Source organism: Centruroides sculpturatus, unplaced genomic scaffold (assembly GCF_000671375.1).
Source record: "Centruroides sculpturatus isolate CEXI.00-Female unplaced genomic scaffold, Cexi_2.0 scaffold1582, whole genome shotgun sequence".
Taxonomy (NCBI): domain Eukaryota; kingdom Metazoa; phylum Arthropoda; class Arachnida; order Scorpiones; family Buthidae; genus Centruroides; species Centruroides sculpturatus.
This window is the reverse complement of record NW_019386405.1, coordinates 40,304-57,854: the sequence shown is the minus strand read 5'-3', so window position 1 is coordinate 57,854 and position 17,551 is coordinate 40,304. Positions and strand designations below refer to the sequence as shown.

Here is a 17,551-nt window from a genome sequence, read left to right as displayed (position 1 = left end):
ATAAGAGACGACCCCCGCGAGAAAGGGAGACAGAATGCCTTCCTGGAGGACTTGGAGAGAAAGCTGGCCCCTATTCAGGCGTCATTGGCAAGGAGGAAAACCCGGAAAAAACTCCCGCTGCCAGCTCGTCCGAGTGAGGCGCGAACCCCGGTGTTTAGGCGGTGTATAGGGTCTGGTCACCATTAGCAAGCGGAGACGGAGTCCACTCGGCTACCGAACGAGACACAAGGGCGATCTACCAAAGTGGGATTCTTCTGGGAGGACTTTCTATGGCCCCTACTTAGGGGTTTACAAACGTGGGGAAAATCCAGAAAACACCACATGGTCAATTCGTTGAGCAGGCGCGAATTCACTACCAATGTTCAGTGCTTTTATCCACTCGGCCCCTAGGGAGCAAAGGGCAATGTTATTAAAGAAATATCTTTAAGTACAAAAAATCGAGACCAGATATGAGTTTTCCATATCTGGTCTCGATTTTTATCGTACTAACTCGGTTCTCTAGATTAACGAAGGACGGACTGACGAATGACAATGGGAATGTATATATTGCAGCCCAATTACAAGAGAAGCTAATTAAATTAAATTTCTATTTATTTAGAGTGTTTATCCCGAAGTGACGTCATTAAAAGTGTTAGGTCGAATACCGTTTAGGACTACAGAACAGTCTTTATCGCACAAAGGATCAATAGTCTTTCGAATTCGCCACCTCGCTTATAGACATGATCTTACTTAAAAATTTTACCGAGATTCCAAGTTTAGGCCTATAGAACAGAACTAAATAGCCATAAAATAATAATTTAAAAAAATAACATTCATCATAAAAAAATCACTACAAACGATTTACATTTTTCTTGTTGAACTATTCTTGGAAACTTCTTGAGAGTTAAGAAAATTATTCAATACACCTTAATGTTCTATTGTTATTTGAACAATTTAATGTCAACAAATGACTGTAGCATTATATCATTAAATTGCATTATATCGAACACGTGACATTAAACAAATAACAATAAGTTATAAGAATATGAAAAAGCGAGAAAGATTAAAAAATTCAAAGTTATAATTGACGAGCAATTATTTATTGTAACATCGTCACAATGCCGGGCTGCAATTTTTAATCACATTTTTAATTNAAAAAAAAAAAAAAAAAAAAAAAAAAAAAAAAAAAAAAAAAAAAAAAAAAAAAAAAAAAAAAAAAAAAAAAAAAAAAAAAAAAAAAAAAAAAAAAAAAAAAAAAAAAAAAAAAAAAAAAAAAAAAAAAAAAAAAAAAAAAAAAAAAAAAAAAAAAAAAAAAAAAAAAAAAAAAAAAAAAAAAAAAAAAAAAAAAAAAAAAAAAAAAAAAAAAAAAAAAAAAAAAAAAAAAAAAAAAAAAAAAAAAAAAAAAAAAAAAAAAAAAAAAAAAAAAAAAAAAAAAAAAAAAAAAAAAAAAAAAAAAAAAAAAAAAAAAAAAAAAAAAAAAAAAAAAAAAAAAAAAAAAAAAAAAAAAAAAAAAAAAAAAAAAAAAAAAAAAAAAAAAAAAAAAAAAAAAAAAAAAAAAAAAAAAAAAAAAAAAAAAAAAAAAAAAAAAAAAAAAAAAAAAAAAAAAAAAAAAAAAAAAAAAAAAAAAAAAAAAAAAAAAAAAAAAAAAAAAAAAAAAAAAAAAAAAAAAAAAAAAAAAAAAAAAAAAAAAAAAAAAAAAAAAAAAAAAAAAAAAAAAAAAAAAAAAAAAAAAAAAAAAAAAAAAAAAAAAAAAAAAAAAAAAAAAAAAAAAAAAAAAAAAAAAAAAAAAAAAAAAAAAAAAAAAAAAAAAAAAAAAAAAAAAAAAAAAAAAAAAAAAAAAAAAAAAAAAAAAAAAAAAAAAAAAAAAAAAAAAAAAAAAAAAAAAAAAAAAAAAAAAAAAAAAAAAAAAAAAAAAAAAAAAAAAAAAAAAAAAAAAAAAAAAAAAAAAAAAAAAAAAAAAAAAAAAAAAAAAAAAAAAAAAAAAAAAAAAAAAAAAAAAAAAAAAAAAAAAAAAAAAAAAAAAAAAAAAAAAAAAAAAAAAAAATACAGAATGATTCGAAAGTCACAGAAACTTAAAAAAATTAATAACTTGCAAACTATTTACAGTAAAATGATGCGGTTTTCACAGAAATACTTAGAAAGAAGCGGCATATTTTTAGTTGTAATAAAAATTTCAGTATCAAAATAGTTAAGTTTCTTGGCATAGATGGCGATGTGCTCCAAAACTGAAATAATTTGTAAATTTATTAAAGTATGAATAAAAATGTTCTTAGTGTAAGCTCTAGTAACAACTTCACAAATTATGTAATCTTATCAAGCGCCATCTATGACAAGAAATGTAACTATTTTTGTACTAAAATTTTTACTACATATGAACAAATCTCGTTTATTTCTAAGCATTTCTGTGAAAACCGCATCATCTTACTGTAAATATATTAATTAAAAACAAATCATCTAAGGCCCTGTACACACTAGGCGTTTTTCAACGCGCGTTTAACGCCGAGCTAACNTTTTAACAAAATATATTTATAACATAATAATATCATGACAGTATCTTTAACATTATCAAATATATAAAAAATTATTTATTAAAATAAATTATCACTTATGTGGTGCTATATATATAGGCCTAATTATTTCCTTTCCAAAAAACCTTTCTCTGTTCGACCATAAAACAAAAGTTTTCTCTCAAAAGCAGGCTTGGAACCGACGATTTAACCGATCGATTCAACATTATTTGCTACGTTATTTTTTAATTTTTCCGACTCGTCGAACATTTTTTGTAAACCGAAATTCCATACAAATCTAGGACAATAACGTAAACTGTAAGCTAAAACCTCGTGTAACCAGTAACCAGTAAAATTCTTATTTATTCCTATACACTTAACCCAACTTTCGCAGAAAGTTTGACATAAAGGAAAAAATATCCACAATTTATCTAAATATGGCTTGTTATGACCCATCGGAGTATTAACAAAAAACGGTGTAAGAGACTGCAAAATAATATCCTTACCTTCTAACTCAACATTTACTGCTTTAGTAAACACGTCTACAAACTTTTTGCTAGCAGAATATGTAGCAAAATATGGGCTAGGAAAAGAGGAAGCCATTGAAGATACGTTTACTACAACACCATTCTTCTTTCTTGGATAATAATTTGTCATTCTGTATGTAGTATTAACTACTGTGTCAACGTGCAACGTAATCATAGTCAAGATGTTTCTTTCCGACTCGTCTAGAAAATGAATGGGTGATTTACCGTCAATGCCGGCACAATTTATAAATATTCCAATATCTTTATCTTCGATTTGATTCCACAGATAATCGTAAACAGTCCATTCTTCAGTAAAATCAACGTGAACGTAACAACACCTCACATCAAACTTCCCACTGATATCTTCTACTGTAGACTTCAGTTGCTCCAATTCATTGCTGACAAGTACTAAGTTCAAACCAGATTTAGCTAATTCGTAAGCTGTGTATTTTCCTATACCAGAACTTCCACCGGTAATGACAGCCCAATCTCCATACTGTTTTAAATCTCTGGAGAAAAACTTGGGTATCAAATAGAGTTGTATACCTCGAAAGAACTCTTTAAGGAACGTTAGTAAGAACACAACAACAAAGAAAATACCTACAAATGCTAAGAACCACTCGTTACCCGCCGACATCTTCAAACTATCGAGAATTTTGTCGTGTTCACTCGAGTAGACAAACCTGTTTTTGAACTTGGTGGCAGCGTATCATGGATGTATTATTCTTCTACTGCGCCTATACAGCTCGATGACTGTATGTTTTTACGTGTTTACCTTGACAGAAGAACAAGTAATCAGTTTATCATGTTCTTTTTTTTCAGCTTATATTCTTTTATGATTAGTTATAAATGCAATTATAAAACAATATTTATCTTTACGATGATAAACTCCAATTTAATCACATTTACAACAGATTTATGAGCATTTTAAATTACTTTTTTAAGAATAATTTTGAGGAAAGTTTTCAACAATAAGTTATAAACAATAATCTAAGATTTAAAAAGTATATTTGAAAGTATTAGAAAATACATAATTTTATATTATTCTGTAACAGCTAAAAATTATAAATAAATTTTGTGATTTTTCTATACGAAGTGAGGAATGGAATTATTTTCATCTAATTTTAAACCTTTAAAATAAATACGTCATTACACTTTGAACATGGTTGAAAAGGTATATTTTTTATTTAAAGTGATATAATTGTTGCATTTTGAAAGTAAAAGATCATCGGAAAATTCTAGCTTCAATTTTCTAGCGAAAGAGCGAAAGGAAAGTTTATAATAAAAATTTAATTGAAGCATTTTATAATCTTAATAATACAAAACAATAGATTTGTTCGTTTCGCCCAGAAACTGTACACTTTAACGTCAGTTTGACGTCATCTCTACAATAAACAATTTTTAAAAATGATGTCAAAACGATGCGATAGAACCACTTATTTGTGTCGCCATCTGTTGTTTTATAAAGTAATTAATTTGTGTGTATATTTTTTTAATTCAATCATTTTTATTTGTATTATAACATAAAGTGAAAATATTAAATATTTCTAATCAAGTCAAGCTTAATACGTAAAATATTTTTAATAACATTTCCTCAGGCCTGTTGACAAAGACTATTGTTGCTATTATTCGTATATATAAATAACAGGAAAAATCAAAAAAATTAGTTGTTGACAAAGACTATTGTTGCTATTATTCGTATATATAAATAACAGGAAAAATCAAAAAAATTAGTTTAGGTTTTTTTTTTAAATTTAGGTTAATATAAATTTTGACGTTACAGTTTTTAATAAAAGACTAAATACAGATGGAGAATCTGCAACCTCCAGGCAACACGCTACCTGTTATGGTTTCTAATTCGGTCATATAAAGTAGATAATGTAGTTCCTTGTACGTTTATGAGTTCATTTTTCTTCTCATTTAAAAAAAAATTAACTGAAAGACATTTTTTTTGTTATCTTTTCAGTTAGATAATTTTTATATTTTTGTGCATGTGTGTAGAATGTANGTCGAAAAATTGACCGTATAAATCTTAATGTATACAAAGTGTTTCGGGCATCCCGTTAAAAACTTTTAGTTCATTTTGAATTTTAACTTCTTCCACCATTTTTTGTAGCTCTTTGACAAAGAATAATCCTTCAATGACGCTCAGATCCTTCTTACCTGCGCTCACTTAGCTGCTCAGAATTCTGACTTAGTGTTCTGCCTCACTGAACACGGCCTGATTTTATGTATATTTCATATAAAATACTTTGTTACTTTAAACTGGAATTCACTTGCCATCGAGTATCTGTGGCTAACATGTCTAATTACACGTTTGAAGAGTACGTGAGTTTCGTGTAATAGATTTAACTCCACTCGATTTTTTTCTTTGGGACCGTACGAAGAACCTTATTTACAATACCCCTGACGCGGAAGTGACGTCACTGAACTTTAAACGTCCATATCTCCTTAATAAAAGGCATTATTTGAAAAATGTTAGTGAAATTTTTATCTTTGTTTTTAATAAGGAATCTGCCCTATAAGTTTGTAATACGAATTTCGTAACACCCTGTATACGTTAACGTATTATACCTTGCATAAAAAGTTTAAATTTTGTTAATTATTTTTGAGTTTTTTTCTGTTATTAAATACAGAAATATTTTGAACTATATTAATTAACAGTGGCAGAATAAAGTGTAATGTTATATTCGTATGATTGGCAGAATATAGATCACTTGTCATATAGAATAGATATTATAATATCTATATTTTTGTTATAATTTTAATTAGAATTTAATTAAAATAAATAAATAAAATTTATATGTTATAAATTATTTTATTTAGATTCTAATTAAAATCCCAGCTATTTTTAGCTTTAAATGAACTTAATAATTACATATAATTAAAATTAATAATATTAAACTTGTTGCTATATAGAACCGTACTTTTATTCAATATGTTTTTCTGGAACACGATGAAGTGTTGTTACATAAACATCAGGCTATTCAACGTACGATATTCACCTTTTTTATTAGTTTATGCATTGTCAATATGCCTTGGGTACAATAGTCCTCTTCGGTTGACTCTGTGAACTAAACACTAGGAACTGGGATTTATAACCTTCCCCGATAGATTTTACATCGAGCATACCATAAAGATTTGACAATTCTAAAAAATCCGATAATATTCTATTTCTAAGTTTATTTAGAAGTATATGATGTACTGTACCTGTGCAGTCTAACCTCAGTTTTTGAACGATTCACTTTTCGAACAAATCGGTTCACGAACAGAATTTTGAACTCAAATTTGCCGTAGGATAACTATACTTCCTATGTTAATGAAAATCGATGGCTCGACCAATCAGCGACAGGATTACTGATTCGGAAGTTAGCGGCGCTGAGGTCGCCTGGCGTCATTAGACTATACCACACGAATTGTCGATGACGTCGCTATTTAAATTAGATTTCGATTGGCATGCGGGAAAGATACTACTTTCGTTTTTCGATAAACGCCGCGGTTAATGCTGCGTTAATTCATGTAATATAAATAGTATCTAAGAATTCGTCTTTAATTAAAGGTGCTTAATTTAAATTAAATTCATACAGTATTACATTGCATCTGTAGGTATTTTTAGCATGAAATACAGCTAAAAATGTAAAAATTAGTTTTATTTTGGGAAGGCAGGAACGGATTAATCCGTTTTATATTGTTTCTTATAGAAAAATTTGTTTCGATTTTAGAACGATTTTAAGTTCGAAAACCGAGGTTTCACCGTACTGCAATTACCGTTTTCGTATAACACGATCAATAACGTTAAGATTCCGGAATGCAACTCTCGTGTTGTACGAGAATAGAACATACTGTACTGAACATTGCAACAATATTGTACATATAGGACTACAATAACTAAAATAATTTTGAAGCAGGTAATTAATTTAAAAAGCACTTAATCTAGTGATAAGATTCTAACCATAATAAGAATGCAATTACAAAAAAACAGTTCAAAAATTTCAAAAACAATATTTTCATTGAAATACCTTTATTGTTTATAGTTTAACAGTCATTATTTTTCTTAAAGATTTATCAGTTTATGCTCTCTTTTGTCTATCATACTTAGCACGAATAAAACGTGCTACTTAAGTGTTCATCCAATGATGCGTTCATCCTATTTAATATCATAGAGTGCGGTACGCTCTGTGACATTAAATAGGATGAACTCATCATTGTAATGTTAAAGTGCCAATTTTAAGGCTTTAAGGTTGAGGCATTTTTCTGTGACGAAGCTCTTTTTCTGATTTATTATCATGGTGACATTGCTTCATCCAAAACTTTCTGCAGTTGTAATCTGTGTAATGTGCACTTTATTTACATGTTGAGTCCTACTGTCAAATATGATTCCAGTATACCTATGCCACAACTGTCAAAACCTTCCTTTATTTAGATCGAGTTTTACTCTTCAGCTTAGTTCCAGTTTTTTTTAATGGGATTAATATATTATTAAATATATTTAACATTTTAGAATATATTCTGTTTCATTACTAGATGTAAAACCATATTTATGCATATGTAAGTTTGTACAGTCGACCCCCCCTTAACGCGGTAGATACGTTCCACTTTATAAGAATTTCACGTTGTAGGAATCCTTAAATACATGAGCCAATCACAGCCCGGCACGTGTACAGTTTACGGACTACGGCTGTTTGGAAGGTTTTCTTCCATAAAATTAATCGATTCTAGACTAATTTGACTCAACATTTCCGAAACACGTATCATTTTTTGGGAATAATTCGTATAAACTATGCTATAAACAAAAAANAATTTTTTGGGAATAATCCGTATAAACTATGCTATAAACAAAAAATTGTAGGATTACTTACCGAGTGTGCACCGTTCGACGTCGCCATTGCTTAAGCTTGTTTTTGTCGCGGAGCAGCGCACCGAACGGCGGCCGCAATTTCTGATGTTATTTTTCTGCGAAAAATTCGTTGAACTTTGGAGACATCATTAATAGAAATAATTTTAATGGCCGTTGAATAAGAAATGTTTTTTTTTTCACAAGAAATGTATAACATTACAGTACTGTATTAGACTTACAGTACCTAATTTATATACTATACAGACGATAGTAAACTCAACTTACCCGCCTAAACTCTCCGTAGCGTGTAAGTAGTTCGGCTGCTCGTCCACTATTGGTCCAGATTCGACCAATCCTGTCGCGACACGAATCGGCGATGACGTTTTACCGCATTTTACGAGTCTCTTCCTGCATCTTTATACGAATACTGTCGCAATTTTTTCGCCGCGATATACGAATTCGCATTATATGAACCCGCGTTATAGGGGGTACTACTGTATTTAAACTACTAACCTTGCCATGCTGATATTTGTATATTTGAATCGTTAACCTGTGTAATTTATATACTTGGAATTTGATAGTATTAAAATTTAATTATTTGTACTTATTATTTTATTTGGTATTTTTCTTATATATTTTGTAGTAATTTGTTTTCTACTAACATTATTTTATGTTCGATTTCAAATATTATATCAATGGAAATTAATGCAAATGAAATCATGAATATAGAGGCTAAATGGCATCGAACCTCTATAGCATTTTAGTGCAGTATTGTACCAGTTGTTGAACATTGGCGTTCCTAATGTTAGTACTGTATATTGTTCTCTAAGTCTCCTTTTAAAAATATATTTATCTAGACAATGTTATGGTTGCGTGTGTCATTTGAATAATGAATTTATAATTAAAGCAAACAATAATGTTTTTTATGCTATATACTTATGCATATTACAGAACGTTCAATTACTACTAATAATAGCACTTCTCTGTGGGAGAATAACAAATTTTAAGTTCTCCCTATGTTTTATTTTATTCATAATTTCATCTGAATCTTACAGTATCGTATCATTTTTAAGCAAGATATCTGTTCATAAATTTAATTTATTTCCACTTTTAACTAATTACGAAATTACGAATTAGAATTAGAAATTACGAATAAAGCATTCATAATTTCTAACTGTGATCCGGAACTGACACAAATCCTGTTCTTATCATTGTCGCTGTTTGCCGTAGCGGCATAATTTAGAACTAATGCTCGTTCAGGTGCTAGACGCTTATTCACGAGCCTTAAACGCTACCGCCATCTAGTGACAATATTTTAAATTATGTAAGACAGTAATTGTGTAGAAAGGTACAGTTAAGACAGTAAAGCTATAAATAAAAAGTCCTCCGGATAGAGAAATCTAAAGTCTTAATAATTGTAATTTTAAATGAGTTAAATTTCTAACCAAAATTCTTAATACGTCTAAAATTTTAAATTAATTAATTAATTAATTAAGCATAAGGTTAATACTTCAAAAACAATGAAATTACAATTGAAAAATGCTTTAATGGAATAGGAGAGGCCTCTGTTTAAGTTTTTTTGAGGCCCCGCCCAATTTCTTTAGTGACATTATACAGATACAGGTATGGAACAAGCAGTGAGATGAGGTCCATAAGACCACGAGGCCACAGCCGGGTATTCCCATGCATTAATGCGATAACAAGGCAGCATACAAAGTCCAATCGTTTTCGAATACTCTATTAAAATTATAGTAATCTTTAAATCGTATAATAATCATAATACAGCTTAATCCGTGTCGTAGTATCGTAACTACAACCGATATTAGGGAAAACCGAATTAGAACGTGCATAAACCTACATTGTACATTTATTCCTGTACCATTAGCAAAACCATTGCATATGTACGATTTAAGTATATATAAGTAGATATATGTTTATCACATTCGAAACCTTTTCTTGTACTTGTTCCATTTATATGTATTTTTAAAGTGTCTTTAGACCCTTGGGCCTCTTGCTAGTTACACTACTGTCAATTGTGAATATTTGGAAGAATAATGTTATCATCAGAGATTTAAACTATCCTTCTTCAGCTTGAAAATAGTTAATTTCTTTTTAAAAAAATCTTAAATAATTTTAAATACAGTTTATTTTATTTTTATGTACAGTGCAATTGTGTTTACTGTAACCATACTGAAGAAATAACTGTTCTATTTTGAATATGTGGTTCCTGATAATGAGTATTTAATACTCGAAAGCTCTTAAACCTTTATTTATGACTTCTTATTCCCCATTAAATAATGTTTTTTATTATAATTTCCTGAAAGCTATTTTTAAATTAAATACAAATTAAAAAAATGTAATAAAACTAACTTGATACAGTCGAACCTCCAATAAAGGACACGGATTTAGGAAAGTTTCTTTTTGAAATTCGTACAAAAACCTCCGAACAATGGACATTTTTTTCTGTCTGACCGCTGTTTAGAGGTTTGACTGTATTTAACTGTAAATTTTTCTAAATATACAGTCGACTCCCCTATAACACTGATGATTATTCCGTTTTATATGAATTCCATGCTGTACGAGTCACTTAGATTTTACAAATACGTAAGCCGTTCACAGCCCGGCACACGTATTTGTAAAATCTAAGTGACTCGTACAACATGGAATTCATATAAAACGGAATAATCAACAGTGTTATAGGAGGGATCGACTGTAATTAAAATTTATTATTATTATTATTATTATTATTATTCGTATTTCTAACTCTGATATTTGTTTTTTGTATTCGAACTAATTATATTTTTATTTTTAATAATAATACAAAAAAATAAATATTTAATTATTTTTTATCAAGATTTGTTTATTTAACGAATTTAAGAATAAATATTGCTTTATTTAAATAAAAATAATGTTTAATGGCGTATAATTTAATACATCGTCACTAGATGGCGGCAGCGCCTAATGCTTTATAATTTCATTAATGTCTTATAAGATGAAATTTATGAATTGAATGCCTGTGTTAAATTGATTTATGTTTTGCAGAGGCATTCAGAGGCAATTATTCCAGAATACTTTCTTACCTTCAGTATGAAACCCTCAATACTTAAAGCAACGTTAAACGTATTTTAATTTGAGCATCAAAGTAGACCTATATGTTAAATATATACACCATATATTCAGACACTGTATCTACTTTAAATTCAAATATATTTAACAATATTTTAACTCTAAGATTATAGTTTCTTATTTAAAAGAGCCCATCAGTGGCCGAATAAATAATACCACTGAAACTGGTAGATGGATGGTGCCTCATCAAAGTTTTCCGAGTGTTTTTCGTGTGTCTAACACCTAAATTAGGACCAGTTTATCATAAAAAGTCCTCCCGGCTGGCGACCTGCCAATGGAGGACTTTCTATGGACCTCTTTGGCAACTCTTAGAAGATCTGACAAGAAGTCCTCCCTTGGCAGATCGTCTAAATTGCCATATAACATCAAACTAAAATTAAGAGTAGGAAATTTGCATTGCTTAGAGCTTAGACAAGAATTAAACGAGTATGGGTAACTACAATAGGAATGCCAGATTTCTATGGCTAGATTAGAGGACACTTAAGAATGATTAATGCAACCACTCTCCAACTTTCGTTCTACCCCAAAAAATACAATTGAATAACTTTTTAGCTAATAAATAAACATTTTGTTTATATTTTTTAAATTTTGATTTAAAAATTAGTGTTCAGATCGACAATAAATATTTGCAAATTTTAGTTTCATTTAGAATTTAAAATATTTAATGATAAACCATTAACTGTCTATGATAAAGGATGTGAATTGATAGACTATATAAGGATACGTCTGTGCGAAATTTTATTATTGCCTTACGAAACACGGGATTAAAAAATGAAAATAAAGGACAAGGACAGCTTAGCTAAAATAAAAGAATGTCCTTTGAAGTAAAAAGCCATCTAACAATCTTAAACTGTACGTAGAGGATGTCGAGAGCTTGTATGAGACCCGAGAATAGTGGGTCCCCTTTAGCCTTTAGCGGGCCTTTTTCCATTTTTTAACAAATGAAATATATAGAATGTGTCTTTATTAATAAAACGTAATCATAAAATTTTTATTTTTTTGTTAATAAAAACAACATTAATTTATATGGATAGAAACCACTATGGAGAAAACTTAGGAAGGGTGAAAAAATTCTCTACTCCTCTTCTGATCATGTATCTGACTATTGAGATTTAACAGCGTATAGTTAATCGTATACAGTGTATAATATAAGGCTGAGTTTAACAGTCTCAACGAACGTTTTCGTGTTTCTTATTCAAGCAGAAGAACACAATAACTTATATTGTAATAAAATGTATAATAGTGTAACTATACATTTCTTCAGAAAAACAAAATTTATTATTATATATTCGCCATTAAAGCATGTATTTTTGATAAACCCGTATCCTAGCCTATTAATTCATTAATAGGACAGTAAAGGAGGACTCTTGATAAAAACGTTATATAAAGAATCAGATTTCTTTTAATGTTTTTCTCCCTTTAAACCATAAATTCCTATTGAATGGCTAACATTTGCGTTCATTAATTAAATATCTTTCTTTCGAAGCTCCAAATTTTATTTATTTCCACATAAATTTTAAAGGGATGCAATATAATTTTATCTCGATTTTCTATCTTTTTTTACAGAAGAAACGAGTTACGTTTAAATAAAAAAGAATTAACGATGGCGTCACAGTCTACAATAATTAATTTACGTTGAAAGATTATAAATTCGAGAGATTTAATCTTATTTATGGTGCATTATACACATGACCAGACGGAGCACTTTCTTATCTTCACCCTTTAAAAATAATAAACTTAGTTAACAGGTGAGAAGGGCAGAGAAAAGAAACATTCTTCTCTTATACTTTTTTATTATTATTATATTTTTTTTTATTAATTCCTACACGGTGTAAGGGGATACTTTCTGTCACGCGTGAAGCACGGATTTAACCTGTTATCTTCCAATGATGTACGACGTGTGCCAATAGTGGGAACACACGGGTCGTGAGAAGTACGAGGTGTAATGGGACAGAAGTTATCTACTGACTTGATTAGTCAGGTTGATGACATCGTACCAAGTATAGACCACACAAGGGTCTTCGTGTTGTGAACTCTTTTTGTTTACCTTCTATACTTCCGAACCAAATGAATTATAGATGTGAGATCGTCTATCTTGTATCGTCAACCTGGTATAAACATTTAAGTCTTAAAAGTCCAAAATGGCAGTCGTAACTCGTTTTGATCATCGCCATATAAAAAAAAAACAAAAAAAAATGGCTGATGGATAAGTTCAGATCGAAGAATTTTATGGGATTTTTTTTCATTTTTAATGACTTTAACAACAATAAACAAACATTTTAAGATTGATTTCGTTGTAGAGTTAGAAATTTTATTAATTTTTCATACGAAAAGATGTTTCTTCTTTAAAGATTTCAGAGGTTATCATTATGGAAGCACTAATTGCATTTAAATGAATGTATGCATCATTAAAATAATGCTAATTATTTAATATTAATAAAAGAAATTGTGTCATTAAGAATTTAATATAATATAATATTTTATAGAAATATATCATTGTCACTTGTTAAGCTGTAACGAGTCTGTATCAATCTTCATTAAGATGATATATCAAGATAATGTGTTTTATAAGTAAGGCAAATTATCATTAAAAAAAAAATATATATATAGTGAAATAAGAAACAGGATATTGATTACATTGATAAAGCCTTTTATATATTAAATTTAAGTTTAATATTAATTAAACTGATACAAATTCAAGATAATAATTTCTTCTTGATAGCTTTAATAACTATGAACGTGATGCTTTATCTATCAAATCTATTTAAATAGTGAGCCAAGATCAGCAATCTACAGGTTGTAAGTTTATTTATTTTATATAAAAACATCCGTAAAACTTAATCTTCAAAGCTAATTTACACTGAAAATTATCATAAATTAATTATTAAATATTTATATTTATATGTCCGTATATTTTTCACATAATTTTAAGTAGCATCCTCATTCCATTCTTACTTCTGTCGAAATTTTCTTATTAAATTATGAATGGTAATTCTTAAATTAATCTTATCTTTAAATAATAATAAACTGCAGTCGAATCTCTAATAGAAACCACCTCCCAACGGCGGCCATTTTTTGGGGGGAAGAGAAGCAATTTACATATAGAATAACCTCCAAATAACGACAATTTTTTATGTTTCCGTTAGTCGTTAGTGTCCGTTGTTCGCGGGTTTAATTGTGTTTAAAATTTTAAGCGTTAAAACAATTTTTTCATTGTATAAAATATGTTCTTGTGTAAATTATTATAGGAAAAAACATCAGAAGGGCACATAACTCATCTCTGTACAACCTTTTAATCCGAATAAGTCAAGCAAACAGCACTCCTGCTCATATATTTTTACTAAACTTTATTTTTTTTTTACTATTTTTTTCCTACGTCGTGAAATATTCGTGTAGATAACTTTAAGATCGTAAAGACTTGGAAGGTATTTGAGGAATTTGTAAGAAAAATAAGCGTGGAAGTATGTAATTTTTTTCTTCTTCTTCTTTTATTTTTCTTTNTTAACATCTGACGAATGATCACCAAAGAGTTTCTTAAACACTCTCCGTTCTGTTTCATATTATATTATATATTTAATTAAAATAGATACGTAGTGAAAAAATCAAGTTTATAATATTTAGAATGTCGCGAGCGAAGAATTTTTAATCGAGTTACATAGATGTCAATTGTATTTTCGAATGTAACTCATTTCCTTCAGCAGGATAACTAACAGAAGCGACTAATGCACATGAATAATTTCATTATTACAGGAATGGTCGAAAGTAAGAAGTGCATTCCAAGCAAACAAAGCATTCTCTGAGCCTGTGATCTCGAACATTGTTCCCGACTTAAGTGGACCATATCATATTACTACAAGTACAACTAGATCTTCAGACAAAAACAAACCAGAACCCACACGATGGTGTAATCTGGTAGATAGGAAAAGCTGAATGTGTCTGCTATAAACGTCAAGACGGATTTGTTTCAAAATCTCAACCTTTTTATCCGTGTATTAATGACTAAATTACAAGTAATACATTGAATTTAATCTTTCTAAACTCTCATTTAAATATGACGATGACAGACGTCTGGGTGGATAAGTTTTGACGACATATAATACTTTTAAAGATTTTTAAAAAAAATTAAATTTTACGTTATTTTTTATCTTTTTTTTCTAAAGACGAATGTCGTGTTTTTAGCAGAAACACTTTTTTTAATTGAAGTCGGAGTAAACAAAGTGGTTATCTTAATTGGAGAGGAAAGGTTTTTAACAAGCACCTTACTACTTTATCGGCCATCATCTGATATGAGGCAAGCTGAGCGATGACAACTCTTGTCAGATTATGTCTTAGTAAACAGGTATGGGTGTAGGGGTCGATTCGATGACGGATTTCTGACGTCGTTCCAAATTCAAACCAATTACTGTATAATATTCTGAGAAGATTCTCTTACGAAATTATCACACCAATCGTCCACTTAACTAATCTATTTTATTTCCTGCTTTTATTTTTATTTTTTCTTGCCGTTTGTGGCACGATTTTAAAACTTTAAATATCCGAAATTTTAAATGAAAGAAGGTTTGAATACAGTGTAGGCCTATGATAGACTATATTTATATTTTGTTTTTAGTCTCTTCAGCTTCTATCAGACATCGAGAGAGGCCCGAACCTGCATTCTGAAGTCCCAGTATATTAATCAAAACCTAATTAATATACAAGAAATGCATTTGTTAAAATTTCCATTCCATTTTGGAGTCTTGTAAGGCCTCCCTGTTATTACAGAGAAGGCTAGCAAGGCCTGGGCCTTACAAGATTCTATTCTCATTAAGTTTTATGGTAGAAAATTAACTATTTAAATTAATATCTATTATGGTACATTGTCCTACAAAATTGTTAGAATATTTTCTAAGAATTATGATATACGATCCTTTAGATTTATTAAGAGTTAGGAAGGTTTTGTATTCGTTATATTTATATCTTCTAGATATAATAGAACTGTTGTGGTATCTGTTAAATGATATCGTATACACTTGTTATCAAATTTATTATGATATCAATCGTATTGGTATGTTATCCGTTACCCGCTCTGTCATTGTATCCGTTATTGTATCCGATGACTATAAACTAGTGCAGTTATATACAATTGTATACCTTAAACTATACAGTTATATATCTTAAATTAGTTATTTTCTTTAAATTTGTTATCAATTTTGATCCGTGATAGTCGAATTTCATCCTGACGAAGGTATCTGATACATTAACGTTAGATTTAACTACGTAAATAATTAAGTGCTCCAGAATTTAAGGGTGTTCTGGTGTATACGATGGAAAAAATTTAGCTTTTAAGGCATTCTTTCAATAAGCGAAGAATCCACAGACATTCTGTTGATTGCTTCGAATGATGGACTGTTGCCTGCAATAGATCCTATCGCTCGAATCGAGCGGAGTGACCTACAAGATCGTGTTACCCCGGCCACGGTTATGACCTCTCGACCCGATGGCGGGTTGAAAGGTCAAAGACAAACGGCAACGCCAGTTGGGACCATAGATCACGGCCCAACCCTTTCTTGCTTCTTACAGACAAATTTTTCGCATGTCTGTGCCTGATCAAATTGTTTTCGAGTGTGTAAGTGGACAAGGTACGAGGGGGAAACGTTACGTTCTTTCTACGTTGGGGGTCTTCTCGAACGTCTTTCGGGGGGTTCTGTGTAACGTCAGACTTCCCTACTTTGCTTTCCCTCGTGCCAATGAAACAACAGAGAACAGATAAGGATGGATCACAATGGGTGTTTAGAGAAAGACAAAGTCCAGCTTGTTCAGCTTGTGTAAAGATTAGAATTTTTTTTCTTTTCCCCTTGGTAAAGTTAACGTCTTCACACTATCATTTTCATTAATAAAATATCATTTCTCGTTTGAATATTTCTATTTTTTGTATTCGGTAAATTAAATAGGCCTATATTTTTAAAATAAATTCGACGTTATTTTTATTATATGTGTTTTGAAAATTAATTTTAAAATATTTAATTATTCCATGTATCAATAGATGGCGCAATTCTATTTTAATTTAAATCTAAACACTAAAATTAAGTTTTGAGTTTTCTTTTTATTATTAATAATTAAAATTTAAATTAAATTATTCGATTAGAAACTTAATTTTAGACTAATTTTTATTTTATATATTTTTTTTTATTATTTAAAACTGAAGTTTCATTTTGCTATGACCGTTTAACTATGGCTTATGTAAGGAGATCATCAAAATTAATTATTCCCAATAAATCATTCAACTTTATATATATATATATATATATATATAAATCATATTTAAGAACATTTAATTAGTAATTCTTAAAAAGCTTTTATATAATTTTCGACTGGAATATTAAATTTAAAATTTCCAAAATAATTCACCCTTTTATTTTAGCCATTTGTACGCTGTGTTATAGAAACTTATTAAAAATTTTATTCATAATTAACATCTGACGAATGATCACCAAAGAGTTTCTTAAACACTCTCCGTTCTGTTTCATATTATATTATATATTTAATTAAAATAGATACGTAGTGAAAAAATCAAGTTTATAATATTTAGAATGTCG

At 29.1% G+C, this 17,551-nt stretch overlaps 1 protein-coding gene across 1 annotated transcript; it reads right to left on the bottom strand.

The window, feature by feature from the left end:
- Window positions 1–2,620: 2,620 nt before the first annotated feature.
- LOC111614853 (inactive hydroxysteroid dehydrogenase-like protein 1) lies at window positions 2,621–3,682 on the bottom strand. The gene has a single exon (XM_023356220.1). The coding sequence runs from the start codon at window positions 3,648–3,650 to the stop codon at window positions 2,694–2,696; it is 957 nt and encodes a 318-aa protein (XP_023211988.1). The 5' UTR covers window positions 3,651–3,682; the 3' UTR covers window positions 2,621–2,693.
- Between the last annotated feature and the right edge of the window lie 13,869 nt (window positions 3,683–17,551).

Bases quoted from the DNA above. Each gene is read 5' to 3' on its own strand.
- LOC111614853 (XM_023356220.1), bottom strand. From the start codon at position 3,650: ATGTCGGCGGGTAACGAGTGGTTCTTAGCATTTGTAGGTATTTTCTTT.